Source organism: Ornithorhynchus anatinus, chromosome 21, assembly GCF_004115215.2.
Source record: "Ornithorhynchus anatinus isolate Pmale09 chromosome 21, mOrnAna1.pri.v4, whole genome shotgun sequence".
Classification (NCBI taxonomy): domain Eukaryota; kingdom Metazoa; phylum Chordata; class Mammalia; order Monotremata; family Ornithorhynchidae; genus Ornithorhynchus; species Ornithorhynchus anatinus.
The window spans coordinates 16,570,967-16,591,121 of NC_041748.1; the positions used below are offsets into that span (position 1 = coordinate 16,570,967).

Here is a 20,155-nt window from a genome sequence, read left to right on the forward strand (position 1 = left end):
GAAGCAGCATGGCCTGGTAGCTAGAACCTGAGCCTGGGAGTCAGATGGAACTGTGTTTTAAATCCTAGCTCTGCCCCTCTATGACCCTGGGTGAGTCACCTAACTTCTCTGGGCCTCAGTTCCCTCATCTGTAAAATGGGGATTAAGAGCATGAGCCCCATGTGGGACAGGGACAGTGTCCAACCCGATTAACTCATATCTACCCCAAAACTGTAGTTGGTATGTAGTAAAGTGCTTAATACCAGTTAAACATATGATTATAAAACCAATACATCACAGCATACAAAATATATTATGCTAATTGGTATATTTATATCAATATAAAAATATATGCTATAATTTTAATGATAAAAAGCTAACTTCTCTGGGCTTCAGTTTCCTCATCTGTAAAATGGAGATGAAGGTATGAGGCTCATGTGGAACAGGGACTATGTCTACCCCAGTGCTTATTGGGGTGTCAAACATAGTAAGAGTGCAAATACCACTATCATCACAAACTCACTCATGTATAGGTTTCTCTTTATATCTTTATTTTAATGTCCTGCCTCCCCCACCAGAGGGCAGAAATCATGTCTACCAACTTCATCATACACTCCCAAGTGACTCAATATAGTGCTCTGCACACAGGTAACAAGACAGGTAATGCTCACAATTCAGCAAATATCCTCACCCAACTTGCCCACCTTGACCTTGGATCACTCAAATCTTGTGCCTTCCTAGACTGAATTCCTGAAGGGACAGGACTCACGTGCAAATCTGTCACCTGTACACTTTCCCAGTGGTTAGTAATGCTCTACTTTAGCTTCTAGGGAAGCAGCATGGCCTAGTCAAAAAAAAACTGGGGCCTGGGGGTTCAAGTACCTGGGTTCTAATCTAACCCCAGCTTCTTGGGATTCTTCTTCCTCCCAGACTGAACTCCATGACAGACCTGACCATTTTCTACCTTCAGTGTTCGACACATACTAAGGACTTCTATTACATTTACCTATTTCTTCCACCTCTGTGGGTGGCTCATCACCCCCAAGCCTTGGGTTTTGGGTGTGTGCTGGTCTTCACCAGCTTGGCCCTCTAGGGAGGGCACAGCCAGGCCCCTGTGGCTGCTCCAGGGACACTAGGAGTCAGGGTGGTGTCACCAGCTGAGGGAAGGAGCATGGCCTAGTGGATAGAGCACAGGCCTGGGAGTCAAAATCCTGGGTTCTAATCCCAGCTTTGTTGCCTGTCTGCTGTGATGTTGGGCAAATCGCCTCACTGCACCTCAGATCTCATCTACCTGTAAAACGGGGACAGAGCCCCATGAATATGGGATCTGTGTCCAACCCTATTTGCTTGTAATCATCCCAGCCGCTCAGTACAGTGCCATGCACACGTGCTAATTATTGCCAGTAAGACAGTGGACAGCTGCAGCTGCCCAGCTCTGGCTTCTCCTTGCTGCAAGGACACTGCCCGGCCCTGGTCCGAGCTTACCTCTCCTCTCCCCCAGCCACTAAGGCTCCCACTTGAGTACCATTCTTGACCTACTACCCACCTGCTACCCAGGGCTCCCCTCCACACCCCTACTTAAGTGGAAGGTAATAGAGAAGCAATGTGGCCCAGTGGATAGAGCCTGGGACCTGGGTTCTAATCCCACTTGGCCTCTCATCTGCCATGTGACCATGGGCAAGTCACTTCACTTCTCTGGGCCTGTTACCGCATCTACAAATGGGGATTAAGACTGAGGGCCACGTAGGACAGGGACTGTGTCCAGTAACTACCCTGGCACAGTGTAGTGCCTGGCACATAACACTTTATGTATTAAAGAAAAAAAGCAGAGCTCATTTGAGCTCACAGGGCCTGCCTGGACCAGACCTTAACTTGCAAGAGATTCCCCTGTGCATCCGCAGGGCCTGGTGAAAAATTGCCAGATTAGAAGGGTGTGTGGGAAGATCAGCCCCACCACAATCAACCAGTGTCACACGCGGAGAACAGGCTCTCTCAGATCTTTATTAGCTGTCATGGCATTCAGGTGGTGGCCACAGCCGCTGCCTGGGTCCTCTGCACCGACACCCGGGTGTGGGTCTTGGCGAGGTGATCCGTGAACTCCTGCGGACGGAGACGAGAGCGTGACCCGCTGGGGATGGAGAACCCTGATGGTCCGCACGTCCCGGACCCCGCCCCCGCCCCCCCCCCCCCGACCCCATTGCCGTTGCACCCAGGATGCTCGCTGGCAGGTGGTACTTTTGGCCGTTACCTGATAAGGAGACTTGGTGAACACGGTCTCCTTCCAGAGGTCAGGAGTCAAATAGCTGTAGGTCTTGGAGATGGCATCAAAGGTGGCCTTGGCTGAGGAGGAAGTGAGAGGTCAGAGGCACCAAAAGGCTGGTGAGTTTCAGGGCGGCCCTCCATCTTGACCCTCCCACCCCAGGCCCAGTGAGGCTGTACCAAGCCACTGAAGAAACCACCTAGGTCGGCCTGCTCTGCACCCTAAACGCATCGCTATCAGTCACTTCTGCTTTCCCAAAGCCAAAGGCCCAAGCAAGGGTGAGTGTTTCCCGGAATCCCCCCCCCTCCCCCAATACACTACCTACCGAAGTTGCCCAAGGTGGCAGTGCAGCCCCTGGCTGAGGTGTAGCAGTCATCGATGCCCGCCATCATCAGCAGCTTCTTGGGCACGGGGGCAGAGACGATGCCGGTGCCGCGGGGGGCGGGGATCAAGCGCACCAGCACTGATCCACAGCGCCCTGTCACCTGGGAGTCATACGATCCGTCGGGCCCACTGGGACACACACACCCGCCCACCCTCCCCCTGCCCAGTCCACGCCTGCCAGCCCGCCTCGTACCTTGCACGGCACGGTGTGGGGCTTGCCGATCTTGTTACCCCAGTAGCCCCGCCGCACGGGGACGATAGACAGCTTCGCCAAGATGATGGCCCCGCGGATGGCAGTGGCCACTTCCTTGGAGCACTTGACGCCTAGGCCCACGTGACCGTTGTAATCTCCAATGGCAACAAAAGCCTGTAAAGGAAGCGCCAACCATTCACTGGTGAGACCCCTGACCTGTGTGCCTCAGCTCATGTCTGAGCCTTTTTCCTCCTCTGGAAAATGGGGAAAAGATGCCAACGCTCCCACCCTTCCCTTTTCAACCACATGCTGGCCAGGGCTTACTCCAACTGAATATCTTAGCCCTGCCCCAGCACATCAATTGTATTTATTGGGTGCTTCCTGTGTGCAGAGCACTTAGGGGCGTACAGTACAATCATTACAGACCCACTCCCTGCTTGCGAACTTACAGTCTAGGAAGGGAGACAGACACTAATATAAACTGTGGAAACACCTTTGGTACTATGGGGCAGGGAGGATGAATAAAGGGAGCAAGTCAGGGTGACACAGAACATTAGGTGTCCAGTTTCCCCCTTATGATGGAGGGCTGCTTTCTGTGTTACTGGGTGCTCGGGCCCTTCCCGCCAACCCCGTCCAACAGGTGGGAAGGCTCGGAGCTGCTAGAGTTAGGAGACCACAGATCCCCCCAGGAGCACACCCTGAAAGGATTTAAGTAACTACCCAGTAAAAGGCACTGGTTTGGTTCTATGTGCAGAGTGTTTGGGAGAGTACGCTACAATATACCAGATGCCTTTTCTCTACCCACAAGAAATTTAGAGTCTAGCAGAGTAGACATTAATAGAAAGGTTACCATTCCCAAACTGTGGGACAGGGTGAACGTCAGATAGTTAAAGGGTAGATTCGAGAGCACAGGTGATTGAGAAATGAGGGATTAACCAGGGAAGGTCCTTCCAGGTCAGAGAGAAAGCGTGCCCTGCACCACAAAGAAATGGACGGGCCTAGATTGCACACTCCTCTTCTAGACTAGGTTCCTTCGGGACAGGGAATGCATCTGCCGTTTCTGTTGTATGGTCTTCTCCCGAGTGTTTAGTTCAGTGCCCTGCACGCAGTAAAGACTCGACAGATGTCAACCAAGTACAGAAGGAGTCGGTTTACCTTGAACCTGGTCCGCTGGCCGGCCCGGGTCTGCTTCTGGACCGGCATGATCTTCAGCACCTCGTCCTTCAGAGACGGCCCCAGGAAGAAGTCAATGATCTCCGACTCCTGCGGGAAGAGGCGGGGAGGGGGTTGTCAGCCCCCCGGCCTCCTTGGACGGCGCCCTGGGCCCCGCCCGGCCCCCCGCCCCTTACCTTGATGGGAAGGGAGAACAGGTAGATTTCCTCCAGCGACTTGATCTTCATGTCCTTGACCAGTCGGCCCAGCTTGGTCACGGGGACCCACTGGAGACCCCCCGGGAAACCCCAGGAGTCAGAGAGGTGTGCAGGCCCCCCTCGCAGATGCCCGGGGGCGGCCCCCGAGGGGACCATTGTGGGGCAAAAGGGAGGATGAAGCGGAGCACTCAGAGCACCACGCTACTTCGCACCTCCTGCTCGCTTTCTGTCTCTCTCAGGTAACGACGGCAGGGCCACTCGGGTCAGGCCCAACCGAGCAGAACAGAGAGAGGTCGGCACGCCCACCCACCCCATGGGTGCCCACCGCCATGGGTGCCCACCCCCCGCAAGCCCGTACCTCCTTGTCCTCGGCTTTTCCTCCCCGGGCTCCGCGGCCCCGGCCCCGACCCCGGCCTCGCCCCCGTCCCCGGCCTCGCAGGCCGGTGCCGAAGCCCCCGCGGAAACCTCCGCGGGCTGCGGCCCCCGGGCCCCCGGCCCCACCGGGCCCTCCCGCTGCACCGGCGTCGTCCGCCATTTGCTGCAAGAGACAGAAAAGCGCTCGGCATCAGCGCCCATCGTCAGCGCCCCGTGAGCCTACGGACCGTCCCGCCGCCTCGCCAGAGCCGGGCGGACGGACGCCGGGCCTGCACCCGGCCCTCATCGCCGCCACAGCGTCGCCCCCGGAGCCGCCCCGGCGCCGATGTCGGCGGATGACGGCTCCGCCGGCCGCCCGGCCCCGCCGCCATAGCCGGCCCCACTCACGTGTCCTCTCGGAATAGAAGGTGCGGCCCCCTTAGCGGGATTCCTTTATACTTCCCAGCTCTCGCGAGACTTTGAGCGGGGCCCGCGCTCTCGGCCCGCAGAGACTACGACTCCCGGCGTGCTTTGCGGGCGACCTCGAGGGACTACGAGTCCCGGCGTGCCTTGCGGGCGGCCGACCCCCCCCCCCTCCCCCCGGCGCGCATGCGCTCCAGCGCCACCCTCTGGGTGCCCTTCTGAGATTGGCAGGCGGTGCGAAGCCTTGCGGAGCCGAGGTCCCGGGCGGGAGCCTGGCGGCACGATGCCCAGGGACTGGGACAAGGATGTGTACCCCGAGCCGCCGCGCCGCACCCCGGTCGTCGAGTCGCAGACGGCCGTGCCCAACCCCCTGCACTTCATCGTAGGCGTCTTCGACCTGTTGGTGGACAGGCCCGTCACCCTCCTGCGAGGTACGCCCGCACCCCGCACTATTTATTGAGCGCCTGCTGCCTGCGGAGCACTGCCACCACCGCTTGGCAGAGGACCATACAGCATGAGACCTACCAGGGCCCCAAAACACATCTATCTATGTATAGATGGCCTCGGTTAGGCGCTTACTATGGCTCATTCATTCAGTCGTATTTATTGAGCGCTTACTGTGTGCAGAGCACTGGACTGAGCGCTTGGGAAAGGACAGTGCAGCATGAAAAGTAGTATGGCCTAAATATATATACATATATTTGCTGTTAAGAGCTTACTCATTCATTCAGGCGTATTGAGCGCTTACTGTGTGCAGAGCGCTGCACTAAGCGCTTGGGAAAGGACAATACAGCATGAGAAGTCGCATGGCGTATATATATATATGGTATTAAGCGCTTGCTATGTGTCATTCAGTCGTATTGAGCGTTTACTGTGTGCAGAGCACTGGACTAAGCGCTGGAGAAAGGACAGTACACAATGAGAAGCATTGTGGCCTAAAACATATATATATATATAGTATTTAACTATAACTATGTATATATAAAACTATATATATACATATATATATATAGTATTTGTTAACCACTTACTCTGTGATGCTCATTCGTATTTTTTGAGCGCTTACTGTGTGCAGAGCACTGGACTAAGCGCTTAAAAACTTTTAATGGCCCGTACGGGGATTAAACCCACGACCTTGGCGTTATTAGCATGACTCTCTAACTGGCCGTGTCAGGCCCTGTACTAAGCGCTGAGGTGGAGACAAGCAAATCGGGTTGGATCCAGTCCCTGTCCCGCATAGGACTCACTGTCTTATCCCCCATTTTACAGACGAGGTCACTGAGGCACAGGGAAAGTGAAGTGACTTGCCCAAGGTTCCACAGCAGACAGTTGGCAGAGCCGGGATTAGAACCCATGACCTTCTGACTCCCAGGTCTGGGCTCTATAATAATAATGATGGTATTTGTTAAGCACTTACTATGTGCCAAGCACTGTTTTAGGCACTGGGGTAGATACAAGGTACTCAGGTTGTCCCACGTCACTATCCACTACACCAGGCTGCTTCTTGCTGTGTCCAACCTCCAGTATCTTGCATCTTGTAGCCTTGTATCTTCCCCAGCGCGTGGCACATAGTAAGCACTTAGCAAATACCGTCATTATTATTATAATTACTATTACAGCAATAAAGAGTGACAATCCCTGCTCACCACAAGCTCACAGTCTTGGGGGGGAGTCAGATCAATACAAATAGACATATAAGCAATATAAATATGAGGTACCGGCCCAGACCCCTCTCCCCTCAGCCGGGACACCCCACAACCTTCCCTTCCACCTTGCACCCTGACCAGACACCCCTCTCCCTCTTCTCCCCCAAAAAAGAGAAAAACCCTGTGAGATAGAGTGACCTAGTAGACAGAGCTCAGGCCTGGGAGTCAGAGGATCTGGGTTCTAATGCCTCTCCACCACCCTACTGCTACTGTGTGACCTTGGGGAAGTCACTTCTGTGGGCCTCAGTTACCTCGTTTGTAAAATGGGATAAGATTGGGACCAACCTCCCCCCCCGAACATGGACTGTATCCAACCTGATTAGCATGTATCTAGCACAGCACTTAGTCCATGTCTGGCCCATCACAAGCTCTTAATAAATACCGTGAAAAAACAACCTACGTCTCCCCGCCATCGACTGCCTACGGTTAAAAAGACCACCCCATCACCTCACCTCCATCCTCCCCCTCGTCTCCATTCCTCTCCATCCGTCTCCATCCTTTATCACTGAGTACAGTGCTCTGCACACGGTAAGCGCTCAGTAAATACGATTGAATGAATCCTTCATCCTCTCAGTCGCCCAGGGTGTCTGTGGCGATCAGTCAGTAGCATTTCCTGAGGGCCCACTGCCCTGCACCGGACACCTGGAATGTTACACTAGAGGACCAAGAGATGGTCCTTGCCCATCAACCCAATTTTTCCCCCACTTCCCTCCCTTTTGCCCTGTCGGGCCTGTGACATAGTGGTACTAGGAGCCTCGCCAATCCAACGTATTCACTGAGCACTCACTGGTACAGAGTACTCTACTGAACGCTTGAGAGAGTACAATATAATAGAATGGATAATAATAGCAGTAATAATCGTGGGATTTGTTAAGTGCTTACTGTGGGCCAGGTGGTGTACTAATTGCTGGGATAGATACAAGGTAGTCAGACTGGACACAGTCCATGTCCCGCGTGGGTCTCACAGTCTTCATCCCCATTTTACAGATGAGGTCACTGAGGCACAGAGCGGTGAAGTGGCTTTGCCCAAGGTCACGCCGCAGACACATGGTGGAGCCAGGATTAGAACCCAGGTCCTTCTGACTCCCAGGTCCATGCTGGGCCATGCTACTTTTATACCTTTATACTCAGTAGTTATAATTTATTTTAATGCCTATCACCTTGCTAGATTGTCTAATTCCTTGTCTAAAGCCCCGCCCCCCAAATGTTTAGTAAAGTACCCTGCACAGAGGAAATGCTCAGTAAATACCACTGACTGATGGGTTGAATCTCTGCCCTCCCTCCGCTTTGAACCCCATTTGGGACAGAGGCTGCATCCGATCTGATTCCCTTATATCTACCCCCGGTGCTCAGCACAGTGCTCGGCACACAGAAAACCACGTACTTACTAGATCCCGTGATGGAGCAACGGGAGGATTCCTGGGGCGGCGGGAGTCACGGGGCCCGAGGCTAGAGCCACCCCTGTTCCCTTGGCAGAATTCATCGAGCGCCAACACGCCAAAAACAAGATCTACTACTACCACCGGCAATTCCGCCGGGTGCCAGACATCACGGAGTGCACCCAAGGGGACGTGCTGTGCATCTACGAAGCCGAGATGCAGTGGAAGAGGGACTTGTAGGTATCTGCCGTGGGGTCGCCCTCCGGGCCCCGTGCGCTCCCCCCCCGCGTCGCGTCCGAGCGAGCGACCGAGCCCCGGGCCGTGACCGGGGCCGCGCTCTCCCCCTCCTCCGCAGCAAAGTGGACCAGGAGATCGTGAACATCGTGCAGGAGAGGATGAAGGCCTGCCAGCAGCGGGAAGGAGACAGCTACATCCAGAACTGTGCCCGGGAGCTGCAGCAGTTTGAAGAGGTGGCCAAGGCCTACCAGGACCGATGTGAGTTGGCCGGGGGAGGGGGTGAGAGCAGGGGTTGGGTTGCCCTGGTGGGGCTCTTCCCCGCTCGTTGGGATGGTATGGGGAGGGGGTTCTCATCTCATCCCCCCCATCTTGATTCTGACCCGGTGCCCAAAGTCATCAGAGCTGGAGGGGGAGTCGGAGGGGAGTGGTCATACTCTCGCCCACCCCACTCCGGCCATCCTCCGCCCGGCAGGAGTGGTGCCCCTCACCCTGGCGCCAGAGGAGACCCGGAGCGGCCTGGGCAGCGGAGTGACCACCCTGTGGTGGGAGGGTCGGGAGAGAGGCCCCTCTCCGCGCCCCCCGGCCTGGGGCTGACCGGGCGGTCGGGCCCTCCAATCCCCCCAGATCAGGACCTGGGCGGCTACTCTTCCGCCCGCAAGTGTCTGGCGAAGCAGAAGGAGCGGATGATTGCGGAGAGGAAAGCTGCCAAGGAGGCCGCTGCCTGAGCCCCTCCCACCTCCCGCCCGCCCGTCCACTCGTCCGTCCACAGGATTCGGGGACCGGGGAGGGCACGTGCCCCCTCCTCCCCCCCAACTTCCGCCGGGGATGTGAGCTGTGAAATAAAGACTATTCATTTCATCCACTCGGGGTATTTATTGAGTACCCTCCGTGGCGGCAGGACTGTGCTAAGGGCAAGGAAACTGCCGGATCGGAAATCCGAGGAGTGCGAGTCCCTCGGTCGGGCGGTCAGGAGTCGTGGGGGCCGGTCTGAGGGTGCCGTGCTGGACTAGGCCCTGGAGAGGCTGCGGTAAAGGAAGAGACACCACACCTGCTCTCAAGGAGCTGAAAGTCTTCTAGGAGAGCTGGCCAGGTACAGACGTGGGACAGATATCCATCAGGGCTATTTCTTGAGGGCCTACTCTGTGCTGAACGCTTGGGAGAGCACAATAGTTAGAAGACATGATCCTGGCCTAATGAAAAGCGGTATAACCTAGTGGCAAGAGCTCGGGCTCGGGTGTCAGAGGAAGTGGGTTCTACTCCCAGATCCACCGCTCATCTGCTGTGGGACCTTGGGCGAGTCACTTGACTTCTCTGGGCCTCAGGTCCCTCATCTGTAAAATGGGGATGAAGCCTGGGAGCCCCATGGGGGACAGGGACCACGTCCAATAATAATGTTGGTATTTGTTAAGCGCTTACTATGTGCAGAGCACTGTTCTAAGCACTGGGGTAGATACAGGGTAATCAGGGTGTCCCACGTGAGGCTCGCAGTCCAATCCGACCCCAGTGCTTAGAACAGCGCCCGCCACATAGTAAGCTAAAATACTATTGTTATCATTATTAGTCCCAGAGAACAGTCTTGCCAACCTGGCTGGGCTCCAGCGGGCAAACATGGCACCTTTTGGGGCCATGCCACTCCCTCTGGTACTAATATGAGCATTCCCGCAGGAGGTTCCTACTTAGGAGGGCTCAGCAGAGCACTGCTTCATTGTTCAGACAACCGCTGGTGGTGTTTTTTATGGTATTTATTAATCGTATTCATTAAGCGCTTCCTCCGTTTGAGGTCCTGTTTTAAGCACTGGGATGGGTACAAGAAAATTAGGTTGGACGCAGTCCCTGTCAGTCCTATTTATTGAACGCTTACTGTGTGCACAGCACTGTACTGAGAACTTGGGAGAATAAAAGAAGAATAAAGACACATTCCCTGCCCACAACAAGCTGACGGTCTAGGGAGGCAGACATCAACAGAAAGAAGTAAATGACATATGTATCTAAGTGCTGTGGGGCTCGTGGTTTTAAGCCCCATTTTACAGATGAGGTAGCTGAGGCCCAGAGAAGTGAATGACTTGCCCAAGGTCACATAGCTGACAAGGCAGAGATGGAATTAGAACCCAGGTCCTTCTGCCGCCCAGACCCGTGCTCTGGGGCCAGCGTTCTTATTCCCATTTTACAGCTGAGGTAACAAGGCCCAGAGCCCTGCTTCCCCTCGTTCCCAAGTGTAATTAAGTGTAGAGAGGCAGCGTGGCTCAGTGGAAAGAGCCCAGGCTTGGGAGTCAGAGGTCGTGGGTTCTAATCCTGCCTCTGCCCCTTGTCTGCTGTGAGACTTTGGGTGAGTCACTTCACCTCTCTGGGCCTCAGTGACCTAAAAATAGGGATTAAGACTGTGAGCTCCATGTGGGACAACACGATGACCTTGTGTCTACCCCAGCGCTGAGTACAGTGTCTGGCACGTAGTGAGCGCTTAACAAAAGACATCATTATTATTCGGGGGGGGGGCCTGGGCTGGCGCCACTAGGCTCCCATAGATTGACAGAGAGGGGCGGGCCGAGCAGCAATGGCGGCGCCCCGACCTTCTTCATCCGGGGACTTGCGGCCTGAGGGAAGGCACCGCCCCTCACCCTGAATACACCAGCTCCCGGCTTTTCGGATTCTGATTGGTGAATCCCCCTCCCGCCCCGCCCTTTTCCCCCCGTCCTGTGAGGCGCATGGGCAGACTCGGGCTTCTGATAGGTCGGAAGGGGAGCCGTGCGGCCCCGGAACCTGCATAGGAAAGAAAGACGCCTATAAATAGGTGGGGCGGCGCGTGTGCTAGTCCTTAATTGGTGCCGAGCGAGGTGAGTGGGGCTGCTTGCAATGGGGGGGGGGGGTGCGTGGGGAGGGGTTTAGTTAATAGTAATTAATTATTACGATATTAGTTATAAGCGCTTACTGTATGCCAAGCACTGTTCCTAGTACTGGGGTAGAGTGGAAAGAGCCCGTGCTTGGGAGTCAGGGGTCGTGGGTTCTAATCCCAGCTCCCCCCTTGCCTGCTGGGCAAGCCGATTCACTTTTCTGGGCCTCAGTGACCTCATCTGGAAAATGGGGATGAAGGCCGGGAGCCCCATGGGGGACCTCCTCATTACCTTCTATCTCCCCCAGCTCTTAGAACAGTGCTTGGCACATAGCAAGCGCTTAACAAATACCATTATTGTATTGCAGGGTCATCAGGTTGTCCCACGGGGCTCACAGTCTTCATCCCTATTTTCCAGATGAGGTCACTGAGGCCTAGAGAAGTGAAGCGGCCTGCCCAGGGGCACACAGCAGACAGGTGGCCTGGGCGGAATTAGAACCCAGGTCCTCTGAGTCCCAGGGCGGGCGAGGCCCCCGCCCGACGCCGTCTGAAAGTCGCCCGCGGCCTGACCCGTGGCCGCGAGTGAGACCCCGGCGCCCACAGACACAGGGGCCTAAAGCTTGTCGCCCACCGCCCTGTCGTGTCGGCGACAAAACCCGGGCCCCGACAGGCCCCCCTTGATGATATTTGTTAAGCGCTTACTATGTGCAGAGCACTGTTCTGAGCGCTGGGGTAGATAGCGGATAGTCAGATTGTCCCACGTGGGGCTCGCATTTTTTAATCCCCATTTTTGCAGATGAGGTCTCTGAGGCACAGAGAAGTAAAGTGACTTGCCCACAGTCACACAAGTGGCAGAGCTGGGATTCGAACCCACGACCTCTGACTCCCAAGCCCAGGCGCTTTTCACTAAGCCATGCCGCTTCTCTAATGGGGGCCGTGCCTCCCCTTCTTACTGGCCATCTTTTTTCATCCCTAGGTGCTGACAGATGGACGGACGGACCAACGGCCCGGCGGGACCCCCGACTCTTTTAGATGTCCCCATGCTAGACTGAGCCCCTTGAGGCCGGGGTTCATTCATTCAGTCGCATCGAGTGCCTACTGTGTGCTGAGCACTGTAACGATAATAATAATCGTAGTGATGGTATTTGTTAAGCTTTTACTCTGTGCCGAACACTTTCCTAAGTACAAGGTGATCAGTTTGTTCCCCTTGGACAGGCTTCATCCCCCTCTTAGAGATGAGGTCACCGAGGCACAGAAAAGTTGTGACTTGCCCAAAGTCACCCAAGCTGACAAGTGGCAGAGCTGGGATTAGAACCCACCACTTCTGATTCCCAAGCCCGGGCTCTAACGGCTAAGCCACGCTGCTTCTCTGCTCCTAATCAGTATTTATTGAGCGCTTACTAAAGTTTGGGAGACTACAATTAAATAGAATTGGCTGACCCGTTCCCTGCCTGGAAAGACCTTACAGCCTAGAGAGAGGGGAGGCTTCCTAATATACTGCGCTCCTAATCAATATGTATCAACTGGTTACTGTGTGCAGAGCACCGTACTAAGCGCTTGGGAGAGTACAACAGAATTGGCTGACCCATTCTCTACCCGTAATGAACTTGCAGTCTCCCTCTGTTCAGGGTTCTGCAGGTGCTCAATAAGTACTAAATTGTAAGCTCCTTGGGTGGGGAAGGGATCTTTACACAATAAATTGTAACGTCCTTGAAGGCGGCAGTTAGGGTCTGACTAGGCAGCCGTCTAGTACAGTGCTCTTCAAAGTGCTCGGTGATGTCTGGTTTGAATAAATAAAGCTTCTGAACCTGGCCTGCCATGTGTTGTGTGTGCTGGGGTGCACCGGGGGGGTGGGAGGGGGTCCCCGTCCCCCTCCCGGGGGGCGTGAGGGGGGCTGACAATGGAGCTGTGATGCAGGTGCTTGTTCCCGGGAGCGGGCCGGGCTGGGCCTCAGTAGGGCTGTTAACGCCAAAGGACTGAACATGGTGAGTGCCTGCTTCTCCCCAAGTAGGTGGGGTCAATAATTTTAGTACTTCTAAAGCCCTCTTCTAAGTGCCAAGCTAATCGGGTTGGACCCAGGCATGCCCCATGTGGGTTCACCATCTTAAATCCTCATTTTGCAGATGAGAAAACAGGTGTGGTGAAATGACTTGCCTAAGGTCCCGTTGCAGATCTGTGGCAGAGGGGTTATTAGAACCCTGGTCTTTCTGACTTAAAAGGCCTGTGTTGTTTTGCTCTACTGATTATATAGGGGGAATCCCCTCCCCTGTATCTCTTTTTATGGCTGCTTTTGAGTGCTTACTATGTGCCTGGCACTGGGGTAGATATAGGCTAATAGTCCATGTCCCACATGTGCCTTAGTCTTAAACCCCATTTTACAGATGAGGGAACTGAGGCACAGAAAAACCAAATGGCTCGCCAAAGGAGCAAGGATTAGAACCCAAATCCTCAGCTCTTTCCACTAGGCCGTTAATGTTTGACTTAGTAGCCCATATTTGGGTGGCGACATGGTCTAAAGGAAGCCCGGCCTGGGAGGTAGGAAACCTGGGTTCTAGTCCCATCTCTACTGTCAACTGACAGAGCTGGGATTAGAACCCATGACCTCTGACTCCCAAGCCCGGGCTCCTTCCGCTTAGCCACACTGCTTCTCAAATAGAACAGAAGTAGCGCGGCTTAAGGGGGAGAGCACAAGCCTGGGAATCAGGATCTGGATTCTAATCCTGGTTCTATTTTTCTGCTGTGTGACCTTGGGCAAGTCACCTCACTGCTCTGCCTGTCACCTCATTGGTAAAATGGGGATGAAGCAATGGACTGGGTCCAACCTGATTAACTTCTATCTAACCCCAGTGCTTAGCACAGTGCCTGGCACGTAATAAGCGCTTAACAAATAACCATGAAAGAAATGTGTTGTGCCTGATATGGGGTGGGTGAGCTCCCGGCACCCTCTGGGGGCTTTTAGAGATTTTTGACTCTGGAGGATTTGATTTCTGTCGATTTATTTTTTTTTCTCTTGATTTTTCTTTTTAAAATGGTATTTAAGAACTTAGTATATGCCAGACACTGTACTAAGTGCTGGGATAGAGACACGCTAATCAAGTTGGATTCAGTCTTAGTCCTTATTGTACACAAGATAACTGATGCCCAGAGATGTGAAGTGACCTGCCGAAGGTCACACAGCAGATCAGTGGCAGAGCTGGGATTAGAACTCAGGTTCTCGGACTCCCAGGCCGGGGCTCTGGCCACTCGGCCACACTGCTTCTTGTCTAGGGAGGGGAAGGGGTTGTTGGGGCCAAGGTGCTGGGACACCCCCACCCCAAATAATAATAATAATGATGGTATGTTAAGCGCTTACTGTGTGCCAAACACTGTTCTAAGCGCTGAATATCGCTCAGGGAGGCGGTCTTGGATCCTCCCGCCCCATGACTGTGAGTCCCACCTGGGACAAACTGATGACCTTGTATCTCTCCCAATGTTTAGAACAGTGCTTGGCACAGAGTAAGCGCTTAACAAGTACCATCATCATCAATCAACAGTAGGTACCTGACTGTGAGGTCATAGTAGACAGGGAATGTGTCTATTGTTTATTGTCCTCTCCCAGGTGCATAGTACAGCGCTCAGCCCCCAGGAAGCGCCCCCAGGAAGCGCTCAGTAAATGAAAAGCCCCAAGGGCCCAGGTCATTGAATTGTACATTTCAAGCGCTTAGTACAGTGTTCTGCACATAGTAAGCATTCAATAAATACGACAATGAAAAGGCACAGAATGAGAGACGCTTGCCTGGGTGCAATAGTTGAAAGTGTGATGGCCACCTGTTTTGTGTATCCCAGCAGCATTGTGTACGGGGTAGAGCCTGGGAGTCAGAAGGACCTGGGTTCTAATCCCGACTCTGCCTCTTGTCTGCTGTGTGACTGTGGCCAGGTCATTTCCCTTCTCTGAGCCTCACTTCCCTCATCTGTCAAATGGGGACAGAGACGGTCTCCAACCCAATTTGCTTGTATCCACCGCAGCACTTAGTACAGTGGCTCGCACAGAGTAAGGGCTTTAGAGAAGCGGTGTGGTTTAGCGGGAAGAGCCCGAGCTTGCGAGTCAGAGGCCGTGGGTTCTAATCCCCGCTCCGCCGCTTGTCACCTGGGTGACTTTGGGCAAGTCACTTCACTTCTCCGTGCCTCAGTGACCTCATCTGTAAAATGGGGATGAAGACTGGGAGCCCCACGTGGGACAGCCTGATGACTTTGTATTGACACCAGCGCTTAGGACAGTGGTTGGCACATAGTAAGTGCTTAACAAATACCATCATTATTATTATTATTATTAACAAATACCATAATAATCATAATAATTATGATGACCATGATTAACCGGGGGTGCCTTGCAGAGCGGTGGCTATGAGGTCAGCCTGTTTGCCACCCCGCCAGACTCCCACCTACTGTGTTCGGTTTGCTACGGCGTCCTGAGGCAGCCTGTGGGACTCCCATGCAGGCACACGTTCTGCAGGAAATGCATCATGCGGTGGCTGGTGAGGTAGGCCGGGCTGCGGGGCTGGGGGTGGGGAAGGAGTGATCTCATTGGCTATGGGCAGCTTTCTAGGTGCCGGGCACTGTACTAAGCGCTGGGGGATTGGTTAAACATTTCCAAGCACTGTGGCAGATAGGAGGTAATCAGGTTCCACATGGGGCTCACAGTCTTGAGGAGAGAGAACAGGCACTGAATCCCATTTTGCAGATAATAATAATGTTGGTATTTGTTAAGCGCTTTCTATGTGCAGAGCACTGTTCTAAGCACTGGGGTACATACAGGGTAATCAGGTTGTCCCACGTGAGGCTCACAGTTAATCCCCACTTTACAGATGAGGGAACTGAGGCACCGAAAAGTTAAGTGACTTGCCCACAGTCACACAGCTGACAAGTGGCAGACTGGGGATTAGAACCCAGGTCCTCTGACTCCCAGGCCCATGTTCTTTCCGCTAGGCCCCTCTCCCAAGTGCTTAGTACAGTGCTCTGCACACAGTAAGCGCTCAATAAATCTGAATGAATGAATACCTCAGGCTCTGCGCTGGCCTATGGGGAAGCCTCTCTGGGCCTCAGTTTCCTCTCAGAGCCCAGGCCTGGGAGTCGGAAGGACTGAGCTGTGTTCTAATCCCGGCTTCACCACTTGTCTGCTATGCGGGCCTTGGGCAAGTCACCTCACTTATCTGGGGTTCAATTACCTCATCCGTAAAATGGGGATTGAGACTGCGAGGACCATGGGGGACAGGGACTGTATCCAACCTGATCAACTTGCATCTACCCCAGCACTTAGTACAGTGCCTGGCACATAGTAAGCGCTTAACAACTACCATTATTATTAGCAAGTACCAGTGTTATTAAATGGGGATTAGAGTTCCCTTCTCTCTCCATTATTATTATTATTAAATGGGGGGCAGGGACACCCCACCCCCCAGCTCCAACCCATCCCGGCTGGCCTTGGGTGCCCACGAGAGGCCCAAGGGGCCGTCAGCTCAATGTGGGCAGCGAATGTGTCTGTTTATTGTTAATTCATTCATTTAATCGTATTTATTGAGCACTTACTGTGTGCACAGCACTGTACTAAGTGCTTGGGAGAGTACAATTCAGCACCAAATAGAGACAATCCCTGCCCACACCGAGCTCGCAGTCTAGAAGAGGGGAGACAGACATCAAAACAAGTAAAGAGGCATCAGTAGCATCATTATAAATGAACAGAATTAGAGATATATGTATTCTATGGCCCTGTCCCAAGTGCTTCGTACGGTGCTCTGCACGCAGGAAGCACTCAGTAAATACGACCAACTGACCGAACTGGGCTTTCCTGCAGGCAGAGGACGTGTCCGTGCTGCAGGCGTGAAGTGAAGGTGAAGCAATTAGTTCACAGGCATGAACTCCGAAGGCAGATCAACCGCCTGCAAGTGAAGGTAATGTGGCAAAACCCCCGACCTCCGACCCATCATCCGCCCCACCATCACCACCATCACCATCACCACCCTGTGGGCTCGCCCACCCCTTTTTGCCTGGGCTGGGCAGTGCCAGGCCCAACCCCAGCCCCAGATGACTAACTCGCCAACGTAGATGGGCCCGAGGTCAGTAGCCGGGGAGGGGGAGGTCTAAGACTGACCCCAGGCTGCTTGACCCAGTCAATTAACCTCTCTGGACCCATTTGTTTTTAAATGGCATCTATTAAGTGCTTACTGCTTAGCTTAGAACAGTGCTTGGCACATAGTAAGCGCTTAACAAATACCAACATTATTATTACTGTGTGCAAAGCACTATTCTAACCACTGGGGAGGATACAAAATGATCAGGTTGTTCCACGTGGGTCTCACAGTCTTAATCCTCATTTTACAGATGAGGTAACTAAGGCACGGAGAAGTGACTTGCCCAAAGTCACACAGCTGACAAATGGCAGAACCGGGATTTTCCCACTTGTTATATTACTATTAATAATAATAATCATAATCATATTTATTAAGTGCTTACTGCATTTAAAGCACTATACTAAGCACGTGGGAGGGGACGATTTAACATCAAGCACATTACCGAGTTCACAGTATTATTGTACTTGTTAAGTGCTTACTAAGTGCCAAGCACTGTTCTAAGCACTTGGATGGATGCAAGGTAATCAGGTTGGACACAGTCCCTGTCCCCGGTGGGGCTCACGGTCTCAATCCCCATTTTACCAGTGAGGTCGCTAAGGTCCAGAGAAGTGAAGTGACTTGCCCAAGGTGACAGAGCAGACATATGGCGGCACCGGGATTAGAACCCAGGTCCTCCTGACTCCCAGGCCCGGCTTCTACCCACTAAGTCACGCTGCTTCTGTCCTGCTGCCGAGTGATCCTTGCCCAGCTCCCTCCCTTCTCTGGGACTCAGTTCATTTATTCAGTGGCACTTTTGGGGCCTTACTGTGTGCAGAGCACGGTTCTAAGCGCTTGGGAGAGCACTGGCCTACTAGAGAGAGTATGGGCCTGGGAATCAGAAGGTCATGGGTTCTAATCCCGGCTCCACCGCTTGTCTGTTTTGTGACCTGGGGCAAGTCACTTCACAGTTCCCTCCTCTTTAAAATGGGGATGGAATCTGTGAGCCCCATGTGGGACCGGGACTGAGTCCAACCTGATGACTTTGTGTTTACCCCAGGGCTTAGAACAGTGCTTGGCACATAGTAAGTGCTTAAGAAATACCATCATTATATACCAGATGCATTCCCTGCCCACAACGAGCCGACAGCTGTTTCCTCTGCCTCGCGGGGGTGGCGTAGGAGGAGGGGAGACTCTCCTGTGTCTCCCTCTAACCTTCAGTCTGCCCACCTTCTCTCCCCGTTGCGTCCAGTGTAAGAATGTCCAGGAGGGCTGCCTGGTCACTGTGCCCCTCCACCACCGCCGGATCCACCTGCTGTCCTGCCAGTACGAGCCCGCCCCTTGCCCCCACCCCGGCTGCCCGGCCTGGGTGCCACGCAAGGACCTGAGCGGCCACGGCCAACGCTGCCCGCACGGACGGCGGCCCTCCGCCCGGGGCTGTGAGGCTCCGCTGACCGCCGCCCGCGCCCCCCGTGACTACCCCCACCAGCTGCAGGAGGAGAGGAGGCGGCGACGGCGGCAGGCATCTTGCCAGCTGCTCCTGGCACAGCTGGACCGATCCCTCCGACACCTGCGCCGGGCCGCGCGAGGCATGCACGCCCAGCTGGCGCGGCTGGGAGGGCGCCTGGAGAGGAGCCGGGTGGACGGCCTCGGCCCGTCGGCGTGAGGCGGGGGCGGACCCCTCCCCGGGACCCCCTTTGCCGTCAATAAATGTAAAGGTCGGATGGAGCCGGCCGGACGGGGAGGGCCGGCCTCAGTCTCCTTCCCGCCGCCGTCCACGGGCCCAGCGTCCCGGACCCTCAGGCCCCGGACCCCCAGATCCTGACCCCACAGCCCCCGGCCGCCTTGGAATAATCCACTCGTCTCCCCGCCCGAGCCGCGCCAATCCGCTCACTTACCCCTGCCCCAGCGCCCTAGGACAATCCACTTCTCTGCAGCGTACCATAGTGGAAAGAGCGTGGCCTTGGGATTCAGAGGTCATGGGTTCTAGTCCCGGATCTGCCGCTTGTCTGCTGTGTGGCCTTGGACCAGTCACTTCACTTCTCTGGGCCTCAGTGACCTCATCTGGAAAATGGGGATGAAGACTGTGAGCCCTACTTGGGACAACTTCATTACCTTGTATGTCCCCCAGTACTTAGAATGGTGCTTGGCTCATAGTAAATGCTTAACAAATACCATTAATATTATGATTGCACTCCCCCCAGCCACCCTAGAATAATGCACTCACCTAAACGAGAAGCAGCGTGGCTCAGTGGAAAGAGCACGGGCTTTGGAGTCAGAGGTCATGGGTTCGAATCCCGGCCCGGCCATTTGTCAGCTGTGTGACTTTGGGCAAGTCACTTAACTTCTCTGTGCCTCAGTTCCCTCATCTGTAAAATGGGGATTAAGACTGTGAGCCCCACGTGGGACAACCTGATTCCCCTGTGTCTACCCCAGCGCTTAGAACAGTGCTCGGCACATAGTAAGCGCTTAACAAATACCAACATTATTATTATTAAACCCTACCCCGGCCACCCTAGGATAACCCTCTCATCTACACCCTCCAGCCACTTTAGAAATAATAGTCATGCCTACATTCTCATTGATTCTGGAAAAACACTCAGGTCTATGCTCTCATTGACCATAAAAACACGTATTAACGCCCCTCTCTGCCCCAGCTACCCTGTACCTAAATAGTTATTCTTCGTGCTCCAAAAAGACCCCATTGATGGTGAAATTCACCTTCGGATGTATGTGGGCTTGAAAAGACCCAAAACACACACACTCTGTGTGTGGTGCTGTCTTGGGGCTGTTTGCAGGGCCTCAGTGCCATTTTGGCTTTGGCCTTCTTGTCTCTCGAAACTCGCAAAAGCTTCTCCTCAATCGGAGCAGCTCCTTTCAACCCTACAAATCACTCGTCTACACTCCCAAAAGATAACACACTTGTCCACATTTGCAAGCAACTCGACCAGAAACTCGTC

General features: G+C 54.1%; 3 protein-coding genes and 1 non-coding gene across 5 annotated transcripts; 3 read left to right on the forward strand and 1 right to left on the reverse strand.

The window, feature by feature from the left end:
* Positions 1–1,959: 1,959 nt before the first annotated feature.
* On the reverse strand, positions 1,960–4,724 carry RPS2 (ribosomal protein S2). The gene is made up of 7 exons (XM_029048616.1): positions 4,545–4,724; positions 4,166–4,255; positions 3,972–4,079; positions 2,817–2,990; positions 2,565–2,724; positions 2,228–2,319; positions 1,960–2,079 (listed from the first exon to the last, which is right to left on the reverse strand). Exons 1-7 carry the CDS (start codon positions 4,719–4,721, stop codon positions 1,999–2,001), a joined length of 882 nt encoding a protein of 293 aa, XP_028904449.1. The 5' UTR covers positions 4,722–4,724; the 3' UTR covers positions 1,960–1,998.
* Positions 4,725–5,142: 418 nt separating this feature from the next.
* On the forward strand, positions 5,143–9,143 carry NDUFB10 (NADH:ubiquinone oxidoreductase subunit B10). The gene is made up of 4 exons (XM_001511937.5): positions 5,143–5,394; positions 8,146–8,284; positions 8,404–8,543; positions 8,910–9,143. Exons 1-4 carry the CDS (start codon positions 5,247–5,249, stop codon positions 9,008–9,010), a joined length of 528 nt encoding a protein of 175 aa, XP_001511987.1. The 5' UTR covers positions 5,143–5,246; the 3' UTR covers positions 9,011–9,143.
* Positions 9,144–11,654: 2,511 nt separating this feature from the next.
* On the forward strand, positions 11,655–11,784 carry LOC114806240. The gene has a single exon (XR_003754275.1). It is a non-coding gene; the product is annotated as a small nucleolar RNA ACA64 (small nucleolar RNA).
* A 1,226-nt stretch (positions 11,785–13,010) lies between these two features.
* On the forward strand, positions 13,011–18,939 carry RNF151 (ring finger protein 151). Of its 2 annotated transcripts, none has more exons than XM_029048617.1 (4): positions 13,011–13,097; positions 15,486–15,631; positions 16,943–17,039; positions 18,448–18,939. In XM_029048617.1, exons 1-4 carry the CDS (start codon positions 13,095–13,097, stop codon positions 18,859–18,861), a joined length of 660 nt encoding a protein of 219 aa, XP_028904450.1. In that variant the 5' UTR covers positions 13,011–13,094; the 3' UTR covers positions 18,862–18,939. The 2 variants fall into 2 exon arrangements, with proteins under 2 accessions (XP_028904450.1, XP_039770988.1); XM_039915054.1 differs by having other exon boundaries at positions 13,025–13,097; positions 15,526–15,631.
* Positions 18,940–20,155: the final 1,216 nt, after the last annotated feature.